Below are 25,598 nucleotides of genomic sequence, written 5' to 3' on the forward strand. Positions count from 1 at the left end.
TCTAAAACACATCTGCCCGATGATGATGCCTAAGAGAAAGTTTTAATGCCAGTTTCTCTTTCCCTATCTCCCATTTGACAATCTCCTCCACTTTCCAAAACAACGATATGCCTTTCAGCACACCAGAAATTTGGGGGCACTGCCCCAAAGAAACATCTGCGGTTACAAAAGAATAATTTAAAACACTGATTATCTGCAAAGCCTCTTGCAATCAGTGCACATAATCCTGGAGAGGCATTTCCAGTAAAGTTTACTTCCAATTTTTAATAAAAATATTAACATGCTGATAAATAATTATGCTGTCCCAAGCAATGGAGCCTGAGTATTAACAGCAATTCAATTTTAAGAAAAATTTAAAAACTCAAAGATTTTTGGTTGAAGGACATTTTAAAAATTCAAATTATATATATACTTTTGGAGCAAAAAATGAGACAATTCTCCAAGGTACTGGAAATAGAAACTCAAGGAGAAAAACAGAAGTTCAAGGAAAAAGAACAATGTAAAATCTAAAGAGGATCTTGTTTTTGTCTCTTTTAAGTTAGTTGTGATATTTAGATTCCATCAAATATATTTAGAAGAATAATGGAAGAGTTTTGTTTTGTTTTGTTTTTTCTTTAAGGGCGGTGGGGGTGAGGGGCAGAGGGAGAGGAAGAGAGAGAATCCTAAGCAGGCTCTGCACCCAGCGCAGTGCCTGACCTACACTCGATCCCACAGCCCTGAGACCATGACCCTGAGTTCATGACCTGAGCCAAAATCAAGAGTCGGATACATAACTGACTGAGCCACACAGACGCCCCTGGAAGAGTTTTGTTTCAAAATGTCAATATTTACAGCGCACTGCAAACTACATCATTTGCAGCCATTTATAGCTCTGAAAAAAACATCAGACGCCATTTAAAAAAATGCTTCGAGGGAATATGGTTTTCAGAAATTCCTTCTTTGGTCAGTAAAACATTGCTTGTCCTACATCCCAGTGTTGTTGGTGTTCTAAAGTGTTATGATAATAAAATTGTCAGCTAACCTATTTTGAGTGCTTACTGCGTGCAAGGCAAGGCGTTTTACACACATTAATTCAACTAATCTTTTTCCCCAGCTGTATATATATATTAAATATATACAAATAAATATAATTGTATATATTTAAAAGGCATGATGTGGTGATTTGATATATACATACACTGTGGAATGATTAATAAGATCCAAGTATTTGGCATATCCACCTTCTCATATAGTTAAACCCTGTGTGCTTGTGGTGAGAATGCTTCAGATCTATTCTCAGCAACTTTCCAGCGTAATATCGTATTATTAACTACACTCATCATGTTGGACATTACATTCTCGGAACTTATTCTTATCACTCAACGTTTGTGCCCTTTAACCTATATCTCCCCATTTCCCCCCTCCCTCCACCCCTGCAATCTATTCCATGCTGTTTCTGTGACATTGGCATCTTCTTTACCTTTTTTTTTTTTTTTTTGATTTCACACGTAGTAATATCTAATCTTAACAATAACATTTTCAGGTATGTACTATCATCATCTCTGCCTACACATGAGGAAACTGAGGCACAGGCTGGTTAATCTATTAAACTCAGGTTATCTAACTATCGGAACGTGAAGCTGGAAACTCACACCATGACCCAGTGCACAGTATCACCTACTTAGATGTTTTTCCTACCTAAAATATTCAAGTGTGGAAAGTTTTTCTTCAGCTAGGTTTGCAAGCCTTGGAAGGCAAGACCATACTGTACACCTCTCTAAGTTCCACAATACCAGGATATAGTTTTACACATAAAACATATTTAATAAAATCAAGTTCAGTAGTGGTTATCTCTGGGTATTGTGATTAATGCATAATTTTAGCTCTCGAAGACATACAATGTTTGTTGTCGTTAACATTTTCCTATTTGGATTTCCTATATCAGGCACGGATTATCTTGTAATAAGAGAAGAAAACGTATTTGTCACGAAGGCACCATTTAGAATCCACAGATACATAAAACAAGGGGAAAAGAGAGGGATGCAAACAAGCAAGAGACACCCACATCAACATGGGAGGCGAGTCAGAGGGTTTGGCCTGACCACTTGGGAGGGCTTGCTTCTCCGTACCTGGCGTCAGGAAACCACAGGGCCCTGGCAGCCCTGGGAGCCGGGCACAGGTTCAGACAAGCCAAAAGCAAAATATTGTACTTGTTAGAGGCTATGAGAGAAATTTCCAGAAATCGCATACTCTTCATTTCGCCATACATTTTAAAGAAAACCTCGACATTTCCAATTAATCACTTCTGCAGTTTTTATTTGAAAAGCCCGGTTCTTTACTGGGGCTCCTCAGGGAACTGCTCGGTCCTGTGCAAGCAGTCATTAGTCATTAGCCATGATTTATTAGGGGCTTTTCAGCTGTACCTTTGAGGTCTAGCAGCCATGTTTTTCCTTTTAAATGAATATAGTGAACTTTTATTTACAGGAGGGCAAAGGGTTAAAAATCGTACCTTGGCATGTAAATTTTTTGGAGGGAGTCGTGAGCAATAATTTATCTGCCATTTCTCCAGGACCGGCGCAGCGAGCAATTCCGGGTTCTTTGTATTCCGACTTTACCCAGTCCGATAACCACTGCATGTTACAATCGCAGTAAAGACGGTTGGCTCCAATTGCCCTGGAAAACAACACCACAGAAGCGCACACACACCGTACGGACGTCTTGTTATTTCCTAAAGGAACATAACTCAAAGTGGTGCTAAGGGGAAAATCCCTACAGACGTATTGATAACAATTTAGAAGAAAATGGAGACATTGGGGATTCCCCATTTTCCTGAATTATGGGCAGCTGGGACTTAGGGGGTTGTCACTAGCCTTAAAAATTTACCTGGGCTCCACAAGGTGTTCCTGTATTTGCAGAGATAGGTTTATATTGGGTGCATGCGTACCTGACACGCAGATTAATGCTTCCTTCATTCGCTAATGATTTACTGAGGACCCAATCACTATGCTAGGTTTTGGGGCCCCAAATTATAAATAATACATTATTTTTAACACCAAAGAACTGCTTCTGGGAAAGTGATTAACACATTCTCAAACATGCAAATAATTCTCATTAGTAAGTGCTACAGTAAAAGTATTTACGAGGTGACTGTGAACAGAGGGGTAAATTTTCTGGGAGACTGGTGGTTAAAAACCTGAGCTTTTACATCGTTAGATTAAGGAGGTGGGAAAAGGTTGGGAAGGGTGTTTCAGGGTAAAGGACCAGTAAGTGTGAAGGGACCAAGATAAGAAAGGGCATGAAATAATAAAGACACATAGAGCTAGTTCACTAGAGTGGATCTGGACCTTCACTAGATGTCTGTCCCTTTACAAAGTCCTTCATTTTAGAACTTGGCTTCCCACTCCCATAAGCAGTAGCAGTAATAGAAAAAGTAATCAAGATGATGGCTAACATTTATTGCAGCAAAATGCAGGTACTGTGCTGAGCCACTTGATATGAAATACCTCATTTTACCCTAAATAACAACTCTAGGAGGCCAATAGTATTAATAATTCATTTTACAGATTGAGAAACTGAGGCCAGAGACATCAACCTATGGGTTTTGTAAACTTGCCAAGCTTGGTGCAAGTAGTAGATGCATAAGGTGGCATTTAAAAATAGATTAATTCTGATTTAATTATAAATATAATTAACTTGTGAATAGTAATGCTTCTAGGTCTGTAGTCCAAGCAAAATTAATCCTATTCTTTCATGAGGAAAATCCCAAAATATACTTGTGAAACCATAATACTTTATATGGTAGCAGTTTTAATGCCCAACTCTAATCAAGAATTGGAGTGTAGTAAATGTTATGCTCAGATTCAAACTTTTCTATGAAATTGAAAATGAGCAAAATGATGTTTTGGAGTCATTTAATGCTAAGTCTTTCCTATGTGAAGGGACGCAGTGGAAAAAGTGAATGGAGCAGAGCTCTTTATGATCTAGAGAATCAAAGACAAATGCATAAAAGAAACACAGGACAGACAAGACACATGGCAAGGACAATTCGAACTGCTCCTACTGTTGGTGGGGGGCGCTCACAGAAGGAAAAGATCTGCTCAGCTCAGGCAGCGCCTTCCTTCAGCTGCCTTTTCGGATAAATCACCCAAACACTAACAGAATGACTACTTTCTTCTTAATGTTGCAAACTTTCCCAGACAGTGCCGAGTTCTGCACCCCTGAGCTGGAAGGCTTAATCACACTGTATCTCATGCAAATGACATCCATGGAATTTGTAGAGGGGTGGGGGGGGCGATGTTGCCTTTGAGGTAGGTGCTGGGGTTCACACACAAAAAAGTGGAGGTTTTGTCTCCTGGGACCCTAGAGTTTAGTGAGAGAGATATTAACAGTAGGCACCAAAGAGTCTGGTAGACAGATGTACACAAAACCTACAGTGATTGCCAGAGCCCCATAAAGCACGTTCAGATATAGCATGATTGACTCCTGGCTCCTATCCTCTGCCCATCCCCTTTCTCAATTTTCTAAACATATCTTCTTGGGATTTGTTGGGTTTTGGAGGGAAGGAGAAAGCCAAGAGAGAATATGGCAGGCAGTTTCTGGGGAACTGGTAGGCAACTGATAGCGCCTGCTATTTAATCTGAAGGATAATTGCCACTAGGGGGCACCAAACTGGACCTGAGCTAAGAAAGTTTTAGATCCTAAATCTGTTCCTGGATCCTCCTTCTAGGTTTGCTGTGGTCTCAACACTACCCCTATAAATAATGGAATAATGGAATTTGACCCAAAAGAGTGTATGACATATTTTTATGTTGTTTTGTTGTACTTTCCAAACATAAGGAGATACAAACAGGCTGTTATGAGACAGAGCACAAAGAAAACAAACAAACAAACAAACAAAAAACATTTCACCCAGTATGAGGATTTGGCAGTTTCCCCACTATCATACTATAAAGGCTTAAACCATCTCTAATTTATTTTTCCACGGTGCCATAGCCAGCACTGAATAATATTTGCTAAATAAATGGATCCAGTTTGAGCAAATCAAGATAGGCTTCATAAAGGACATGATACTTAGAATGTCACCTGGAAAATACAAGATTTGGGCAGACTGAATGGAAAGGGAGCTGGTATTCTAGAATCAGAGAACATTAAGAGAAAAGGCATAGCAAGGAAGCTGGAGAGCCATGTTTGTAAGAAGACAATTTTAGCTAAGCAAAGAGAATTCAACTCCATTAGATAATAGAGAGTAAGGGCCAAAAGGATAAATGAAGGCTATCTTGCAGAAAGCCCTGTAGCTAGGTTGAAAATCTTCACATTTTCTTTAAAGATGGAGCCAACCACATCTCATGTTGTGACAATAGAAGAGATGGCAGAGGACTGTGTGTGAGTTTGACCCTAAACCCACATTCACGAACTAGGTACTCACAGGTGTGATAACGCAGAAAGATCATTGAAAGCACCTTCAGGCACAACAGAAATGTCGTTTCCATGTAATGAACTAAAAGCAAAAAAAAAAAAAAAGCAGTATTAAATTTCTTATATGTCAGAGAGTTCAGAAAAATTCTCACACATGTGTGAGACTTCAGTTTACAATAAGCATTTTAAGTCAGTACAGAAAATATGATCTATTTAATACACAGTCTTGATGTAACTGGGTATCTATTTGGGAAAACAAAAAGTTCCTATTTCACATCATATGCATAAAGTCAATTCTAGATTGAAGAGCTAAATGTAAAAACAAAACTAAAAATATACGAAAAGAAAATAGGGAAGAGCTCCTTTTTATAAACATAGGATGGGAAAGGGTTTCTTTCTTTTATTTAAAAGATTTTATTTATTTATTTGAGGGAGAGAGAGAGATCAGGAGCAGGGGGAGGAGGCAGAGGGAGAAGCAGACTCCCCACTGAGCAGGGAGCCTGATGTGGGACTCGATCCCAGGACCCTGGGATCATGACCTGAGCCGAAGGCAGATGCTCGACTGACTGAGCCACCCAGGTGCCCTGGGAAAGGCTTTCAAAGCACCATATATAAGTCAGAAACCATAAAGGAAAAGAGTAACACATTTTTGACAACACAAAATATATCCATAACATGAAAGATAACATATAAGGAACAGAATGGAAAATATTGACAATATATATAAGATACAAGGATTAATTCATTTGTAAAAAGACCTGCAAAGTTAGAGTCAAATAGTAGATGCATAAAGACATGTATGTTAATAAGGAAAAAACAAGGTACCCAATAGAAAATCAAAAATGATATGATCAGGCCCATGGAATAAGAAACACAAGTAATCAATAAAAAAATAAAATATACACAAATGCTCTAGTTATTAGAATTTCAAATTAAAACAGGAATGGAAAATAATGTTCAATCTGTCATAGAACTATTAATATTATTCCATATTTGCCAGAGTGCTTTGAAATAGGTACTCCATTAAAATCAGTACTCAATCTGTCACAGAACAAAAATGAAAGAATTAATACCATTCAGTATTTTCCAGAGTGCTTTGTAACAGTACTCTATTAAAACAGAGTTGGTGGAAAATAAGTTTGTAAACTGACAAATTCTTCTTTTGGAGGGAAAAACCTCACAGTTACTTTTGGTATCCTCACAACACACTTGACAGTACAATGAATGTGTAGGATGTTCATTCCAGCACTGTATGGAATAATGAAAATCTGGACTCAAACCACATGACAGTTGGGGCACCTGGGTAGCTCAGTCGGTTAAGCGTCTCACTCTTGATTTCAGCTCAGGTCATGATTTCATGATTGTGAGATTGAGTCCGTGTTGGGCTCTGTGCTGGGCATTCAGCCTGCTTAAGATTCAATCTCTCCCTCTGCCCTTCTCCCCCTCTCTAAAAAACAACAGAAAACTCCCCCAAAACCCAAAAAACTACCACATGAGAGTTAAAGATGGGGATGATTAAGTAAGCTATGGTTCCTTCATCCTATGGAATATTCTTGTACGAGTTAAACAGCTAAGGAATATTTTTATATGATGGAATGGAAATACTGTAAAGAATATTGTTAAATAAAAATTAGCCGATGACAGAACAAGAACAAATCCTATTTACGCTTGTTTAGAAAGTGTAGAGCTGTGGGCATATGTGTATCAGCATCTAAAAACAAATGCATATAAAAAAGGACCAGAAGACAACATAGAACTGTTAATTAATTCTGGGGGAGGGGATTGTGATTGGGGATCATGTCTCACTTCATATATTTAAAATACATTTTAGGGGCGTCTGGGTGGCTCAGTTGTTAAGCATCTTCTTTCGGCTCAGGTCATGGTCCCAGGGTCCTGGGATCGAGCCCCACATCAGGCTCCCTGCTCAGTGGGAAGCCTGCTTCTCCTTCTCCCACTCCCCCCTGCTTGTGTTCCCTCTCTGTCAAATAAATAAAATCTTTAAAATAAAATAAAATACATTTTAATAGTAAAAATATACTCATTGATTATGTAATTTTTAAAGAAATGAAAATTTCTTGTATGTTGTTCAAAGTGAGTTGGATCTGTATAAAACATACATCTTACTATTATCTATTACCAAATCAATGACTACAGCAACAATGTGGTGTCGTCCAAATAAAGGCTGCAGAGTAGTGATACAGGAAAAGATGTAATTTTCCTATGTCCAAATTTGTAGTAAATCCTAATATATATGTCTGAAAATGCCCAAGAATCAAAAAAGCAGTTAAATCGGTAAAAAACACAAGCCCAAACTCAGATCCCTGAGATAAGAGATATTTTGTTGACCATAAAATGCTTACAGTAATCGGAGAGACTTCAATCCATCGAAGGTTCGAGGAGGAATACATCTCAAACGGTTGTAACTAAGAATTCTGAAAGCATACATAGCAGTTTTGTTTTACTCAGATACCCCCAAATGGCTAAATGTCATTTTAAAAATAAAAAGACTAAGAAAAAGGTTGTTTCAGCATTTTATAAACTGGGAATATTGATGTATAGTATTTTGTGACTGTTTGTGTTTTCAGTAATACAGCCTATTTCTTTCTAAATACAGTCTAGAATGCTTCCTGCCCCAGCCGATGCTAATGCCTCAACTATTCCCTCCCTCAGCTGACAGACTTCTTAAGGATCTCTCCCAACCCCACCACAAACGTAAATTATTCTTTGTTTCTTTTCTGGAACCCAACAGGTTTTTAAAATATCTGTAGTTGTTTGTTAATTGAGGTTGTTCTTGTCTCTTTCTCCCAACAATATTTATATTTCCTGAGAGCAGGCTCTATCTGTCTTGTTAACAGAGAATGTCCAAGTGCCTGGAAAATGCATTTTGTCCAGTGAATTAATAAATACTCAGGACCAGATTTTCATACTCACAAGGTGAGGAGCTGGGTCATGTTACTGAAGCTCTGATTAGAAAGGGTGCTTATCCGGTTGTTACTTAAGTCTCTACAAGAGAAAAGAGAAACAAATGGAGTGAACTGTTACCAGAGAAGGTGAAATATTACTGATTCTTCCAAAGAGAACGCTCTTCTTGCTCGGTCACAGGAGCACTGCCAGCACTCAGCTTTTACCTGAAAATAACCAAACACTGGATAACCCCTGGGATGGACTGTAATAGTCATAATTATTCACGCCTCTGCCTGTTGAAATTAGAAGTGAGAATGTTTTGCTTTGGCCAGTGAAGGAAGTACGGCCACCTCAGAACTGAAGGTTAGAACGAGCTCATGCTTCCCATATCACTCTCTGCTCGCTCTTCTGCAAGACTTGTGATATTCCACAGCCAGGGCCTATGTCCTGGTCCCAGAGCAAAGACATGGGGAGGCCCATTTTATGTGTGAGAGATACACCTTTGTTCTTGAACGTTCCATTGGTTGCATATTCTTCAGCTTCCCTGGTACACACAGGCAAATTTGATAACTAAAAGCATTCATTTGGTTACATTTGCAATGCCATAATGAAAAATTTTGCCCTTGGCCAATCACTGGCACACAATACGCAGGTCCTTAATAAATATCGCTTTAATTAATAAGTAAATAAGAGAGATGTGGGTTTTTTAACCAATGCTATATGGCTATTTATAGCCAAGTATAACTGGTACTATGGGCTATGGTTTATATTCAGTGAACTTGATCTTCTTTTTATTATATATATCTGTGACTATATAAGATATGACATATGTAATACATATTGTAACTATAATTATATTGCAATATAACGTAATATAATATATAATATATAATGGCATATTATGTATCTTTGGCGATTTTGCAATAGGAAGAAATGAGTGAGTATATAAATACACATAGTCATAGAGTGATATGTATATATTCACTAATTTTTCTCTACTGCAGAATGCTAAATACATAAATAAAAGGAAGATTTATGAATAAATGAAAAATTCTAGGTCATGGTTTATGATCACTATATGTGTGTATATTCACTACTGTTTCCTAAAGCAAAATATATAAATAAATGTAAAATGCAGAAAAACCAAAGATTATCCATTCCTTTATTAAAATGACCAAAATATCAGTAAAATGAACCTATACAACTTGAGAAATGACAGGAATGCTAGAGTAGCTTCATGATCCATCCTCTCGGCAGCTGAAGTACTATCCCTAAATTCAGAAAGTAAATAAGTGTGTCTATATTAGCAGCAGTTATTTGCCTAGAGTAGCATAATGAGTCATTGGTAAAGCCATTTCTGGATCTACAAATGCTCATTTTTCATTTCCAAACTGGTCTTAAATAATTGCATACTGTCCCACAAATGACCCAGTTCTGCCGAAGTGACCCTCTGGAAATTGCAGCAATTTAATGGTTTATTTAACAGAACAAAATGTATGTAATCAGTTCCTACTGCTACTAAATAAGTAACGAGAGGCAGGCAGAACAAGACATCTTAGGGGATGTTCTCTCTTTCTTAATTTAATCATTTGTCATTTAAACAGTCCTACATACTTTCTACCAAGTGATTTTCTTACATGTTTAAGGGAAACTGAAAAGGATTAACAGTGTTTTAACCAACCACAACCTTTCTAGGGCCAAGATTACATTGAGAAATGTAACACTTTCTGGGACTTACATTTCTAGAATTCACTAATTAGGAATCAACCTCCTTGTTGTAGGAACACTAGAAATTGGCCTCCTCAGCCAGCCATATTTACTCTAAAATAAGATAGGACTTAAACTAAAGATAAAGTATTTCCCTTTATATTTACTCCTGTTGCTTATTTTTGTTTGTTTGTTTTTTGAGAAGCTTTATCAATTACCAGCAAGGCTACTCTAAGTATGACATTATATACAGTAAGATTATCTCTTTAAAAATATTGTGCATATAACTAGATTGAAATGTTGGTATATTTAAATATAATCTTGTATTGTCACTTAAAAATCATTTACATTGATGAAAAAGAGAGATGTTATTTTACGAGGGCCTCAAAGCAAAGTGAAAAGTCAGTGTCTGAAATTTATGCTCAGAATGTCAGCATCTTTGTCAAGTTTACTTAAATACTGTGTAATTAAAAATGAATTTTATAAAATTAAATTTGAATACTGGAAGTCCATAACTTAACTTAGAGCGTATTATATAAGAAAATCAAACCTAATAAAATGTATTATGAGTAAAGTTATTATCATCCACAATCTTTTGCTTAAAGTCAAGAAGAATAAAGCCATTACTTTCTTTCTTTCTTTTCTTGGCTTGTCATAAAACAGCCCATGTTCATTATCAGTAGAAGTATCGAATTTACTGCATTTCTCTAGTTCTCTGATACTTAGACTTTATCATATTTGTACTCTGAATGGAGGAGGTCCTTTCTCTAAGATGCCTGATTGATATTCAATGAAGATGCACCTACTGATCCAGAACCGCAATGAGGAAGGAGGGAAGCATCTAACTGTAAATGATTTATATTATCTGAAAGGTTCACTAAATCTTCTGCCCCTTGCTACCCCCACTTTGGTGAACTAGAGTAAGTCAAAGATGGAAAAAAATACAATACGTTACTTACATGAGTGTTAAATGTTTGTAGTTATAGAACTCCTTAGGCACCAGTGTAAATTGGTTCCCATCCAGATACCTAAAAACAAGGAAACAATATTATCTTTTTTTAAAGGAACAATGGTGTGGCATAACTTAGTTTCACTTTTAACTGAGGCAAGGAAGCACTTTGCAATTCTGGCTTTAAGACATCATGTTCGCCCTAGCTGGGATTGTTATTTAAAAGAAGTAAATGAAAAAAAAGCGCAGTTGTCCAATCCAGTAGAATTATTTTGTGGAATCACTTAGTGTAAATTATAAAACCAAGGAGAGACTGGTAAGCCCAATTCTTTGTGGTTTATGTAATGACGCGAGTCACGTGTCCAACCATTTGTGCATCAAGAAGAAGGTTCATTCAATCAGCCATATTTTCCATCAGCCTCCCGTCTGCTCTTATTTACGTGGGGAAAATACCATGAAATGCATTCACTACCGACAGAACCTTGCTACTGAGGGCGAGACCATTCTTCACCACCTTATTGGGATCCATACACTTAGTAAATAAAGGAGATACTTAGGATTTCGAATTAGATTTCAGTTAAAAATAACCTAAAATAGTTTTTAACCACTGTGTATCTGCTTTGTGATAATAATTTTAGAAGGTTTTACAGAAAATCACAACTTTTATCAAGGGCACAAATATATATGTGTAAAAGTAATAATCAAATAACCACATATATGTGAAGTTTCCTTTTCTGATTAAAGTCAGCAGGATAATCTGAAAATAGATAGACACTGGGCTAACTACCAAGGCATAAAAATAAATGAATGCTTTAGGTTCCATCCATAATGTCACAAAAAGAAAAATAAACTCCATCTCAAACAAGGCTGTATTTTCCCAGAATATAGATGATGAAGGTTAAAATGTCTTTCAGCAACGTGGTCTGTCTGTCTGTAGATGAGCCCACAAACAATTCTGACCCACTGGGCAGAGGGCACCTCCTCCCCCAGTGTCGTGGCCCATCTTGAGATCTAAGGTTGAGGTTATTTGTATTTTTGCTGGATAAAGAAGTAGCTGAGAAATTGCCTCAGATAATAATCTATTTCGAATAGTTCAAAATAAAAAGTTATATAAAAGGCACAAGTTATCAAAATATGTAGTAAATATGGGACTAAGAAGAGGGCATGTGTTATGACTTCTAACTTATGCCCGCTCAAATTTTCTGCCTTCGGATTTCTTCTTTGACTCCTTTCTCTCCTCCACCTACATATTTCTTGGTACCACTAGAGGGAAGCATAATCCCATAGACTTCAGTATTCTCCCTTTATTTTGGAAAATGTCATAACAGAAAGCTAAAAAGATTCAGAATGTGTGCTATGGATGTTTACATGTAAAACAATCTAAGAGGGAAATTATATGGAACTGATTAAAAATAAGAGATACCATTTGTTCAAAACTGTCCACTAATATGTCCTCATTTTTGCCAAATTCTTTAGTAATTTAATATAATACACAATGAAATTTTTCTAATACATGCATGTACCTGATTGTAGAAAAGGATCCTGTTGACTTGGTATTATTCTAAGAATAAGCTCTTGGGGAGGTAAAACTAGAATTCACAAGAGATGAGTTAATATCTTCCTCATCTCTGTAACATATTTCTTTAGAAAAATATTACTTTTTAATACTTTGTAAAGAAACAGATTGAAGATTCAACTGTCTGAAAGAAGAAACATATGGATGGCATAGACAGGATATGAATCAAAAAGGTTCTCAGATGTAGTTTAATAAGGAAATTAAAGAACGTTTAAAATTATTTGATAGGCATCAGGGGGAGAAGCATTAAGGTATGGGCCAGGTAAAAAGAAGGGATTCCGAGTTCAAGATAATCTGGTTAGGCTGAGTGTTGTGTTCTTGGCTGGGGTGTTCCCAGAATCAATGCTTTGCATACAGAATACTCTAAAGGCATCTAGCTGGATGGAGAGTAATCTTCTGAAATAAATAATTATTAAAGTAAGAATTAAGTATTTAATTACACACACACAAAGTAGTGCTTATAGTCAATTAACAACTGTGACTTGCAGCGCAAGAGAGAAATGGAACACTTCACAGCTGTTCAAATCTAAGAGGGACCTTCTGTGTATGTGTGCTAAGATCACACCTTCTTTTCCCCTAAGTGTTCAATTCAGGACCAAATTAGCGTTCATAGAACTGCACATGATTTGCAAATAAGTTCTCTGATGACTGAAGTGACATCTTCTTGAAAGTCATTACCTATGTTCCATGTTGCCAAAAGTTTATCAAAGCTGCTCATTTAGAATGCTTGCACACATGGGCATGAATTACAGGGACACATCTGCACAAATTACATTGGAACTTAAATCATTTTTGATGCATAGTTCCACACAGAAAAAAATAAACAGAGGCAAAATGACTCAACTGCACTCACACCAAGCATTTGTTCCTGGTACATTAGTATGCAGGTTACGTAATGGAATGGAGCACGCATGCATCATATTATTCAAGCAGCTTGTCCTTGGATTTATTCCATTCCACATATATAACACGAGGCAGCTAAGAAAGTGTGCATGGTGCTTGGTATCTAGATGAGTATACACTGATCAGGTCATCTGTTGGTCATATATCAGATATGAAAATGTTAGGGATAATTGGCTCCACACCCTTCATGATCTAAAGGATTCTAATTCAAGTCCAAAGGGCAGTACATCTTTTTTAAGGATAAAGATTATGCCAGTTTCTTCTACATCCTAGATATTTATGTATCCCATGTGGGAAGCTATTCTCCCAGTGGACACAGTGGTAAAGAATAATTAACCATTGGATTATCCCAGACAATGTAGATAAACTAAATAAACAGCATTTCCCAAGGTGTATTTGATGGAACATGAGTCTTGCAAGATGGTCCATGAGAAAAGGACTATAGGGACAAACAAGTATGGGAGCTATCTTATATTTTACCACCCTCTCTTGGAGCTTCATAGTGTACCTTAGCATAATATAGACATTGAGAAATCCTACAATGAATAAGAGAGAAACACACACAACCAGCATTTCCCAAGTGTATCTAAACTGGCTTTTATATTATTTGTTTAGGGTTTTACATGATACTATTTAATGGCCTGTAGAATAGAATTTGGAAATAAGACTCTGAAGATTTTTGTTTGGTTTCCATTTCCCCTGTTGAAATATTAATTGTTAAGGAAACAGAAAGGCAAGCTCTACTTACAATTCAGTGACGTCTCTGGGAATACCTTTGGGCAAGACCTTCAAGGCCTTGTTGCTGCATCGGACCACTGTATCCAAGCATGTGCATTCCGTGGGGCAGCGAGAGAGTGGAGAACAGCTACTCTCATCATTGCCTGATTTGCCAAAAGAAATACAGGAAAACCCAGATGTGTGGCTTTGAAAATGCAAGAAGGGATGTTATGGTTTTAGCTTAACAAACACAAGAGTCTTGAGCCACAAGCTCACTTCAGTACACACAGCACATGGAATGTTTACAAATTGATGCCATCCATTGGATACAGCACTGCTTTCAGATTGCCTAGGGCTGAATTCCAGAAAATAGCTCAACAATTTATATCATCCCTCCAATCATAACAGTAATTTTCTTTGTTAGGTTATTTATACAAATTACACTTATAATGAGAATATGTAAATTTACACTGAATTATGGAGAAATTATAAGGACACAGACATGCAGCTACATAAAGGGGGTAGATTAAAGTGTTTAGCAGAAAATGTACAGGCCCCCCCCATTTTAAAATATAAGGCTCGGGCGCCTGGGTGGCTCAGTTGGTTAAGCCACTGCCTTCGGCTCAGGTCATGATCCTGGAGTCCCGGGATCGAGTCCCGCATTGGGCTCCCTGCTCAGCAAGGAGCCTGCTTCTCCCTCTAACCCTCCCCCCTCTCATGTACTCTCTCTCTCTCATTCTCGCTCTCTCAAATAAATAAATAAATCTTAAAAAAAAAAATATAAGGCTCAAAGGGGCTCTCCATTCCCTGGCAGTAATAACAAAACCTGCTACCTTACAAGGCTATTACAAGAATCAAATATGGTGATACATACAGAGCATTAAAAAGTGAAAACTGTTATTTTCGTTAGGTTTCCTAGAATTTCTATTTTTTTAAGTCAATTGCTTTTCTCCTTTGAAAATGGCAGTTACTAAAAGAGAGGCATAGAATAATAAAGTTAAAATGAAACTACATAAACAGTACCAACCACAAGTTGGAAACTGGAAAATTTAAATAAAACATTCAGAAACACAAATCAAGGGGACGTGGATGTAAAAGTCTGAGGAAGTATGTGCCCTGTTTCTAAAACAAAACAAAACAAAACAAAAGCAAAAAATGCACAAAATTATCTGTTGCCTGAACTAGGACACACTGTTCTAGCTGGGCCCCAGAGCATCAGACTGGTCACGTGAATGCCTGGTGCCGGAAGATTTAGCAAGGCTTTCTTACCATCATCACAGGTGAAGTCTTGAATGGCGACATCCTGGATGGGGATTTCTTTGAGGAAGTATGGTTTCTGACAGCGAGGATTTCCGGTTACAATTCTTTTCTTCCTTAGCCATTCACCCAGCCAAGCCAGGTAGCAGTTGCAGTTAAAAGGATTGGCCAACAGGTTTCTAAGAGCCGCATGCAAACAAGGCAGGGTTGAGTTTAGGGTTTCACTTTGTTCCTTCTCAAAACACCATGCTACCATTTTTCCCCACACTTCTTCTGCTGGAATGATTCATTCTTATTCTTTGTATTCCCCGCGCCCCTCCCCATCTCTTTCCCCCATTCATAATCACACACAACATATGGGATGCATTTTTTTTGGCTAAAATATGTATGTTTGGAATTTAAAAAAATAACAACACTTTTACATAAGAATTCTTCAAATAATTTCATGTGGGAAATAAAGCAAAGGCAGCGATTTTGGGGTTTATGCAGTGGATCCTGATAGAGATCTCATTTAGAGATAATTTAAACTCATCAGCGATCTGACTTGCTGTCAAACTTCCCTTCACTGATAATGCAATAATTTAATATAAAGATGAAGGCTGATTACCTTATATTATTGAGTTTAACCTGACAACAGCTATTTCATTAATTTGTCATTTCAAGATTTCCATCTCTTATTTGCTCCAGAGAATAGGTTTCCCATCTAAACTGACAGCTGAGTTGATTAAATGCCAGTTATAAAAATGAATTTACTTCTACAAATCTCAATACTTCTGGCATCTCACCACTTCAGCACAAACCTACTGACAACCTTATTATTTATAAACATGCTATCTTTAATATGCACAAATTAGTCACTCAATGTAAAGTGTCACATTTTATGTGGAAAGAGGATTAAGTACTTTACTGATGGATGGATGCTTCCCTCAAATTATTTATTCAATGACTTGAGTTACGTTGGACATTTTTTTTTCTTTCTAACTACCTTTTGAGTTAGATTAGTATATTTAGATGCCATCGTTACTAGGAAATCAAATCCGTTATAAGATTTATCATCTCAAATATTGCTTTTTAGATGCCGACATTTAAGAGAACTGAAATACATTGTTGAGAGGGCTTTAAAAAACAAACAAACACCTTCTGAGTGTCTATAGACCAACAAATATTTTTTATTTTCTAACTGTCTACATAAAATGTCCTCTTGGACAGGCTCAACCTATTTCTTCAATATTTTCCTAATATCATAGTAAATGCCCTCTAGTGAACAGTTTTTATTGTTGGTCTGGGTCATCCTAATGTAGCTCCTGTCACCGCAAATGATCCTTCTGAGCATAGTTTGTTGGCAATAACCCTATCAAGCTCTGTTTTTATGATACTTGGGCTGAAAAGACTCCATTGTGAGAACACCAGGGAAAATCTACAACATTTCTGTGATGTGCAGTGTCATCAAGTTATAATAAAATGAAAATCTATAAATGACGTCACATCACATTATTATAAAAGAGTCAATGGAAAAATAGTTAAATTTTTGCTAAATTTTAATATAAAATAGTAGGTAATATTTTTAGAAAAATTAAAATAAGCTGAACATGGACACATTTTGTCGATCCATAAACACTTGACTACATTTTTGTGAAATGCCTAATAATGCATTAAAATGCTATTAATAAAAGTACGAAATATAATACACTGGGTCAGTCATGCATAAATGAACACTATCCTTCATACTTACAGAGTAGATAAAGAATGGAGAGTATCAAATGCCCCTGGTGCAATGGTAGTAATTTGATTATCATATAAAGAAAGCAAACGCACAGAACTCAGTCCTACGAAACTATCATTGCCAACACAGCTTATACGATTACTTCTCAACATCCTGAGGGAAAAGAGAACATGGTTATGGAGAGAAAGCATCAAGCAATCCGCTTTGCCTATCCGAGGACCAAATAACCCCTCTCTGCAAATGTGCAACATTCGTTAACTGGTTTCTGAATGATTTCTTGTCATTAGGAATCACTGCGGATGTACACCAACAACTGCGTGAGAGTAAAATGCGTAGCTTACAATGATCACACCGCGCTACAGAAGAGACCAGTGAGCCTCACGTGGACTCCTGGCCCCATCTCCCATCTGATGAGGGTAGGATGTTCTTTCCTCTGATGCTGTAACTGTGTTTGCCTGATTACATAATGTCCCAATTCACCTACAGCTCTCTGAGCCCTTGAATTCATGTGATCTGTGTATTCACGGTAGCATTATATCCCAGGTTTAACAGAAAGGAAGCAGAGAAGAATCAATAGTCACAGCAGATGAAGAACTGAGGGCACCTCAAGGACTCACAGGCCAAGTTAATGTTAGCACGAGCTGGGAACCCAAACGAGATGGAGCACCCACAATTCTTGCACAGATTATTTTATTTATGAAAATTATTGTTTTAAAGTTTGGAACTTAAAAAGAGGCAATCATTAACAGATTCCAGTTGTTCACAGTGAAGTTTAAATAGGCTTCTCTTGAAAGAATTCTGACCTTTTTAAAACATTTTTTAGTCATTGCCATTAAGAGGATTAACACTTGTCATTTCCTCGTCACTGCTGAAGTTTTGGCTCCATTCTTTTTTTTTTTTTTTAAAGATTTTATTTATTTATTTGAGACAGAGAGAATGAGAGAGAGAGAGCACATGAGAGGGGGGAGGGTCAGAGGGAGAAGCAGACTCCCTGCCAAGCAGGGAGCCCGATGCGGGACTCGATCCAGGGACTCTGGGATCATGACCTGAGCCGAAGGCAGTCGCTTAACCAACTGAGCCACCCAGGCGCCCAATTTTGGCTCCATTCTTAATTCTCTGTTGAACTGTTTATTTGTGGGGCTTAGAAAAGGAGTGAAAAATTCCTTAAAAACCCCCACGTAAAAATGAACAGTTGCCATGAATCTTAATGAGAAATAAGGCTGAAAAGTTATTTCCCTTAATTTTTCTAGACATGTGTGGACCACCCTACCCTACTAGAAGATTGCAGTATATAAAACAGAGGCAAAAAGAAATGAATAACAGAGTGTTCCTTTAAAATTCTAGAATTTGGGATGCCTGGGTGGCTCAGATGGTTAAGCATCTGCCTTCGGCTCAGGTCATGATCCCAGAGTCCTGGGATCAAGTCCCGCATCGGGCTCCCTGCTAGGCGGGGAGCCTGCTTCTCCCTCTGCCGCTGCCTCTCTCTATCTCTCTCTCTGACTCTCATGAATAATTAAAAAAAATTAAAAATAAAATAAAATAAAATTCTAGAATTTTATCTTATCTATAGAAATAAATAAGAAATATCAATTTGGGTGATCTGCTAAGTCACAGATAGAAAGAATGATGCCATCCTTATCAAGGCATCATTTTATGTTCGCAAGCAAATGCAGAACAGAAAGGTATTTCTATCAGCACTATCATTTGCTGTAAGTGACAAAGAATACTTGTTCTTAATCTTGGTGAAGTCACGGACCCCTGGGAGAAGCTGAAGAAGGCTTTGCTCTCTGTTGCTAGAAAAATCCAGAAGCACACATAGGTACTACATTTTGCCTGCAAGGTCAAATATTCAGCCTCACTGAAATGTGCGCACATACTACTAAGAGGTTTACTAGTCCTACAGAGTTAAGAAGTCTAGGGATAGTGGAGCGCCTTGTCACAATCTTCACAGTTCCAAGCTGAGAGATAACACTTGGAGAAATATATATGTCCAGACAAACCTACTTTTGTCCTTTGAATACTCTGAGCTTGGCTCTAAAATGCTCTATTATTCTTGTGTAGCAGAGTGGCTGAAGGAGACAGCCAGGGGCATCTGTCTTACGTGCCAAATATGAGGCACAATAACATCTCTAGAAATATAATGAAGGATGACTTGTCTCAGGGAGAGTCCTGTAAATGGAACTAGTCAGAAAAAACCACTTTAATGAGCTGCCTAGTTTGGTGTTATGAACTTGACTCTGTGCTCTAAAATTCATACGTTGAAACCCTAACCCCCAAGTGACTATATTTGGAGAGAGGGCCTTGAGGGAGGTAATTAAGGTTAAATGAGGTCCCAAGGGTGGGACCCTAATCTGTTAGGACTCACATCCTTGTAAGAAGAGGAAGGGACACCAAGAGCTCACTCTCTCCGCACACATGGAAAGGCCATATAAGAACAGAGTGAGAAGGCACCATCTACAAGCCAAGAGGAGATCTTGCCAGAAACCAGCCCTCTCAGCACTTTGATCTTGGATTTCTGGCCCCCAGAACTGTGAGAAAACAAATTTCTGTTGTTGAATCATCAGTCTGTGGTATCTTGTTATGGCAGCCCAAGGCAGCCCAAGACTCCTTCCGCCTCCTTCCCCACCTCTCCCCATCCCTCATGCTGCCCCTTCCAAAGAGAAGGCTCCCGTAACAAGTAGTCCCCCAACTAGTATCCAACAAAGGAGGCTTCTGCTTGCTGGATTTGTTTTGCTGAGTTACCGGAGGCAGCCCTGTGGGCAGAGGGGGAGCGGGAGTAGATGAATCCACCTGGGGTGCATTTTCTCTGCTCTCCCCTCCCCTCTCCTCGGTATCTCCTCCATAAAAAGGCTAAAGGAATATTTGCATAACATTTTGAAGGGGCTCAAGTTAGTCTGTAGAAGGGTTGCAGGCAGGACCTACTGGAAGTTAAATGCCACACTCTCCCTGTGAAGCTCGAGGAGCACACGTCTACGTTCACGGGCAGAGATTTTTCAGGAGAATTTGAATTTAGGAAGCTATGAACACATCCACACTGGCTGGGGAAATGGTCTTCTCCTTCTGCATCTGGTATTGAGCAGGCAGGGGGCTTCTCAGCTACAGTCACCCTGATTGTGGCTCTGAGGGGCGGGGTGATGGTTTAGAGACATGGCGGAGCTTGGACCTCTCTCCACTGCAATCACCATCAGCAGCTTCTTGGTTACAAGTAGTTTCCTTCACGTCTTCCAAAGGCTTCCAAGTTTTGGGTTGTGTCTCTTCCAATTTTTAGGTTGCCACTTTTGTCAAACATAATATATACTTTAGAGATCATAAAAACTAAATATATGCACTGTAGAAAATTCAAGTAACAAAGTGTTGTTTTTCCTATTCAATCCAATCCCTGTCCTCTTTGGCCAACAACTTTTTTGGAAACATATAGAATTTCTTTTTCTTAACTTCCCTACCCCTCAACAAATGGACATACCTCTTAGCATGTTTCTTTGAAATAGATAGTACAAGATCTACCATGAGTCAGTCTCTCTTTTTCACTAAGACTTCAGAGGAGTGAAAGAAAGTGGTTTCCAGATAAACTGTTAGTTATTCTGCCACAGGGTTTCAATTGGATTCTGAAGCTCAAGTCCAGGGGCCAAAAGTGAATGTTAGATGGAGGCTGAGGAAAATACAAGAGGATGAACATTCTGAGGCAGAAGGGGCAGGGGGGCGGGGGCGGGGAGAGGGCGGGGGCGGGGAGAGATCTGTACCAGCGTTGGAAGAAGGGCAATCTTTTTTTGTTGAGAAATCAGCAGCGGCCAGGAGACATTTTTGATCTTTGTAAAGCAACGCACTGAAGTCAGGGGTATTCGAGTCAGGGAATGTTTGCATGCACAAAATGTGTGTGTGTGCATGTGTTTTGTGTTTGTGTGTTTGTGAGAGACAGACACAGAGATGGGAGGGTGAGAAGTCCGCACTATTCCCCAGACCAGAATTATAATGACCAGTGAACTACAATGCTGTGGTAAAAGTCACTATGCAGATCAAAATACTTACAAAGTTTTCAGGCTTTCTAATCCCTTGAACATCTTATGCTGAACATTTTCCAAGCGATTACTCGTGAGAAGTATTTCATTGACACCAGAAGCTCCTTCAAATGCTCCTTCTTCAATGTCTGTAATCTTATTGTTGCTAAAGTTTCTAAATAAAAAAAATTGTTGAAACAAGATTTTAAGCTATTTCTAACAACGAGGGCACTGAGACAACATGTTTGATCCTTTTCTTCTAGGGAGCAAGGTCTTTCATAATTTCCAAGCTCTTCACTGCCCAACACACCCAAGGCTCTGTAAAGACACCACTTTCTATTTTTTTATCAAGTCAAACTGATGATAGTACTGAGGGAGAACGTGGGTGGTGAAAAATACCAGCCCAATCCATGTCAAAATGATCTGCAAGAGTCCCCAGGAATATAAAGTTCTTGAGGTCTGGTATTGAGTTGTATAAACCTTAATATTCAACACAAAACTTGATAAGGAACTTTTAAAATAAGTGCCCCTGATAAATATTGAATGAATTAATAACTAAAAGAAGGCAGTTGTGTAGAAAGAAGAAGGATGGGTTAAGTGTGTGAGCATTTAGGTCACATCAGAAATGTATCTGAATATGGGTTTGTTCCCAGTTAAACCTCTCATTGTAAGCATGTGTCAAAACATCCAACTTAACTGTCCATATTTTGTATGATACAAAACAGGACAATGCTTGGCCAAAGGGCAAAAATATCCAGGTGAGGTAACACCTTCCTATAGGTTCTATTTTTTCTCTTTCTCATTGTTCACTCCAAGACCAGGAATGCCCCCAGAACAAGGGTCATTTTTATGGATCATTTTATTCCTCTCAGAGCATTGCATGCAATAGTTGCTCCATAAATATGTGTTGAATCGAAAGGTATGAATAAAATGAAAGAGCAATCAATGTCACTGAAAATGAGAACAATCAAACAATAAGAAACTCTTTGGGAGGCAGTATAATAAGGGGGTCAAGCGCACAGGACGTAGTCTGCTCTGCCACGGATAGTCAATGTGATCGTGGGCCATTCACACATAGAAAAGCACAGATATTACAAAGCAACACTCCTTTTCTCCTTTTGATGTTTTCTCTTGTATGAAGGTTGTTCCATTGGCCTGACATGCTTGACCTCTGTTCTGTCCCTCCCTCCCTCCTCCTCAGGGGAGAAGAATACTGTCTGATTGATGTTGGAACTGCTGAGTTTATAAACTTATTTTAAAATATGAGTTGTGGATATGTAGTAACACAGATGAGCTATCAAGCCAGTTTACCAATCATTAATTTTGACTATCTTCTAATGAAAGTTTAATGAAGCAAAAAGTCAAATAGTTGACATGAATGTGCTGAAAGAGATATAACTGCATGGTTTAGGGAATAGTAAAGGAAGTTACAAAACACTATTGAACCCATTTCTAATGAGCTTAGATTGCCGAATTCCTGCTGTGGCCACATAACAAACCAGCTGTCTGAATTAAAGTAAGATGCGAGGGCTTTGCTACAAAAAGTGGCTGGCATCCTTGAATACACAGAAAAGAGGTGATTACTCAGGCTCCTCTCAGAAATTACCCTAAATTCATGTCACAGGTAGTCATTGTACGGAAATTTCTCCACATCTTTTATAGTTTCCAACTTCCAAAGAAATCTGAATAAAACTGCACAGGGATTTGAAAAACACAACAGAACACCACAGAAATTTTAAAAGGTGGCTAATGCACAGCTTACATTTTACGTAACTGCGGAAGTTTCTTGAAGATTCCTGTAGCTTCCAACACTGTGAATTCATTATTATTGAGACGCCTCAGAGAAAAAAGAAACAAAAGTTTCATCACCAACAGCCAGGAAGGGATTTTTATTTCTCATACAGAAATGTAAGATCATTTTGTGATTATTCTAAAGTAAAACAGAATACATGTCACAGAAAATCTGTGGAAGCACTAATTTTTTCACCATTTCACTTGAATTTTAATGCTCAAAATAAAATATTAAGAAGTACACAGTAAAGAAAACCAATAATCAAAAATCAAAACCAGCTCTCATTCAGTAATCTGTAGAACAAAGTTTTTCAAACCTTTTTTCCACTATTACCCCTCCTCCAAAGGTATTTTTACCCCAGAAAGCATTTTAGGCCATTTTTTCCGAATCACTTGCTCTCTATATTTTTTACTAATAGCTTTTATGATATGCAATTTACATGCCATAAAATTCACCCTTTCACAGTGTACAGTCTTGTGTTTTTTAGTGTATGCACAAAATTGTGCAACTGTCCTTGCTACCTAACTTTAGAACATATTCATCACCCAAAAGAAAAATCTCATACCCATCAGAAATCACTTTCAATTTGTTTCCCTCCCTGCCTCAGTCCTTGGCAACCACTAATCTTCTTTCTGTCTCTATGGAATTTTCTATTCTGGACATTTCATATAGGTGAAGTCATAAAAAAAATGTGGCTTTTTTGCCTGGCTTTTTTCACTTTGCATAATGTTTACAGGACTCACCCATGTTTAGCAGACATCAGTACCTCATTCCTTTTCATGGCTGAGTAATATTCCACAGTATGGGTATTCCAATTTTGTTCATTCATCTATCAGCTGATACATACTTGGCTTGCTTCCACTTTTTGATTTTCATGAATAATATGCTGCTACCAAGTAGAAGTTTTTGTGAGGATGTATGTTTTCAATTCCTTTGAATAGTTGCACTTGTGTAAAATTGCTGGGTTACACGGTAAAACTATATTTAATAATTTGAGGAATAGCCAAGCTGTTTTCCAAAGATTTGTCATTTTTATATTCCCCTGGCAATGTCTGAGGGGTCCGATTTTTTGTTTGTTTGTTTGTTTGTTTGTTTTTGTGGCTCTCATTGTGGTTTTGATTTAGGGTTCCCTAATGCTTAATGATACTAAGCATTTTTTAGCTTGATGATAATAAGCATTTGCTTATTGGTCATTTGTATATCTTCTTTGGAGAAATGTGCATACAAGTAATTTGAGCACTTTTTGATTGGGTAATGTACATTTTTATTGTTAAGTTGTAATAACTCTTTATATATTCTGGATATAAGTCCCCTACCAGATATATGATTTACAAATATTTCCCTCCCAGTACTTTTAAATGCATAATTTACAAAATACTTAATTTCTTAAAACACACACACATTTTCCTGAATAATAAATTAGATGTTAGTGCTGTAATTCTTAATTGACAAGTAAGCCTATTTAAGCTGTTATCATGCTAAAAGATACAAATTGCATTATTGTTTGTAATAATATTGGAAATATACAAAACTCCCTGCAATACCACAGCAATAAAGTTCAGGCCTTTTACCGCATGCATGGTCTCCACACATTTCAAAAAACCCTGGTTCTTAATCTCAGGAAACAAACTGAGGGTTGCTGGAGTGGTGGGGGGTGGGAGGGATGGGGTGGCTGGGTGATAGACATTGGGGAGGGTATGTGCTATGGTGAGCACTGTGAATTGTGTAAGACTGTTGAATCACAGACCTGTACCTCTGAAACAAATAATACATTATATGTTAAAAAAAAAAAAAGAAGATAGCAGGAGGGGAAGAATGAAGGGGGGGAAATCAGACAGGGAGATGAACCATGAGAGACTATGGACTCTGAAAAACAAACTGAGGGTTCTAGAGGGGAGGGGTGTGGGAGGATGGGTTAGCCTGGTGATGGGTATTAAAGAGGGCATGTTCTGCATGGAGCACTGGGTGTTATATGCAAACAATGAATCATGGAACACTACATCAAAAACCAATGATGTAATATATGGTGACTAACATAACATAATAAAAAAAAATTCCTCAAAAAACAAAAACAAAAACCCTGGAGCTTTTAAATAGATTCAAAAACTAACAGGAATAATAATAATAATTTTTAAAAAGTACCACTATAGCCACAGGGTAGTTTCTGTCATCTCTCTGAAAGCATTACATTATTTTTAATTATTCAAATTGCTTAGGATTCATTAAATAACAGGCATGAGTATAGGCACAGTGGGAGATAAACTATAAAACACAATCCCCATCATCAAGGAATTACAAGCTAGTTGAAGACAAAAGGATTATACAAGCATAAAAGGACAACCAACTTTGCAAAGCAGTTAATAGCAAATACCAAATGGTGCTATACATAAACGTTGCTAAGATGTTCAGAAAACAATGAGATTTCACCGTTTTTCTTGAATTTTTAGAAAACTAGTATGACTTTTATAAATAAAATCACTAAAGGCAAACCATACTTGGCAGAGTCTATAGATGATTCAACAAACATTTTAGCACCTAGTATGTGCTAGGCTCGAGGTAGGGTTATAAATATCAATCTGATCTCGTTGTCCTTTCAGCTTTTCCTGCAATGCTATCCATTGTTCAGGGAAAAAGTATCCTTGTGCTTTAAATACCTGATAATCACAGAATCCTACCACCTT

General features: G+C 37.7%; 1 protein-coding gene across 6 annotated transcripts in view; it reads right to left on the minus strand.

Moving 5' to 3' along the window:
- Positions 1–25,598, minus strand: part of SLIT2 (slit guidance ligand 2) — a 364,058-nt gene that overhangs the window by 56,654 nt on the left and 281,806 nt on the right. For all 6 annotated transcript variants that reach the window (XR_004679286.1, XM_035005227.1, XM_035005226.1 and 3 more), the window contains 10 exons: positions 22,888–22,962; positions 21,157–21,300; positions 17,140–17,283; positions 15,420–15,586; positions 14,182–14,314; positions 10,965–11,033; positions 8,326–8,397; positions 7,755–7,826; positions 5,405–5,476; positions 2,489–2,652 (listed from right to left, as the gene is read on the minus strand). Coding sequence is in view for 5 of the 6 variants with exons in the window: in XM_035005227.1 (XP_034861118.1) it covers positions 2,489–2,652; positions 5,405–5,476; positions 7,755–7,826; positions 8,326–8,397; positions 10,965–11,033; positions 14,182–14,314; positions 15,420–15,586; positions 17,140–17,283; positions 21,157–21,300; positions 22,888–22,962 (1,112 nt within the window). In the remaining variant the exon portion in view is untranslated. The remainder of the gene's footprint in view (positions 1–2,488; positions 2,653–5,404; positions 5,477–7,754; positions 7,827–8,325; positions 8,398–10,964; positions 11,034–14,181; positions 14,315–15,419; positions 15,587–17,139; positions 17,284–21,156; positions 21,301–22,887; positions 22,963–25,598) is intronic.

This window comes from Mirounga leonina, unplaced genomic scaffold (assembly GCF_011800145.1).
Source record: "Mirounga leonina isolate KUSES-001 unplaced genomic scaffold, KU_Mleo_1.0 Mir_129, whole genome shotgun sequence".
Taxonomy (NCBI): domain Eukaryota; kingdom Metazoa; phylum Chordata; class Mammalia; order Carnivora; family Phocidae; genus Mirounga; species Mirounga leonina.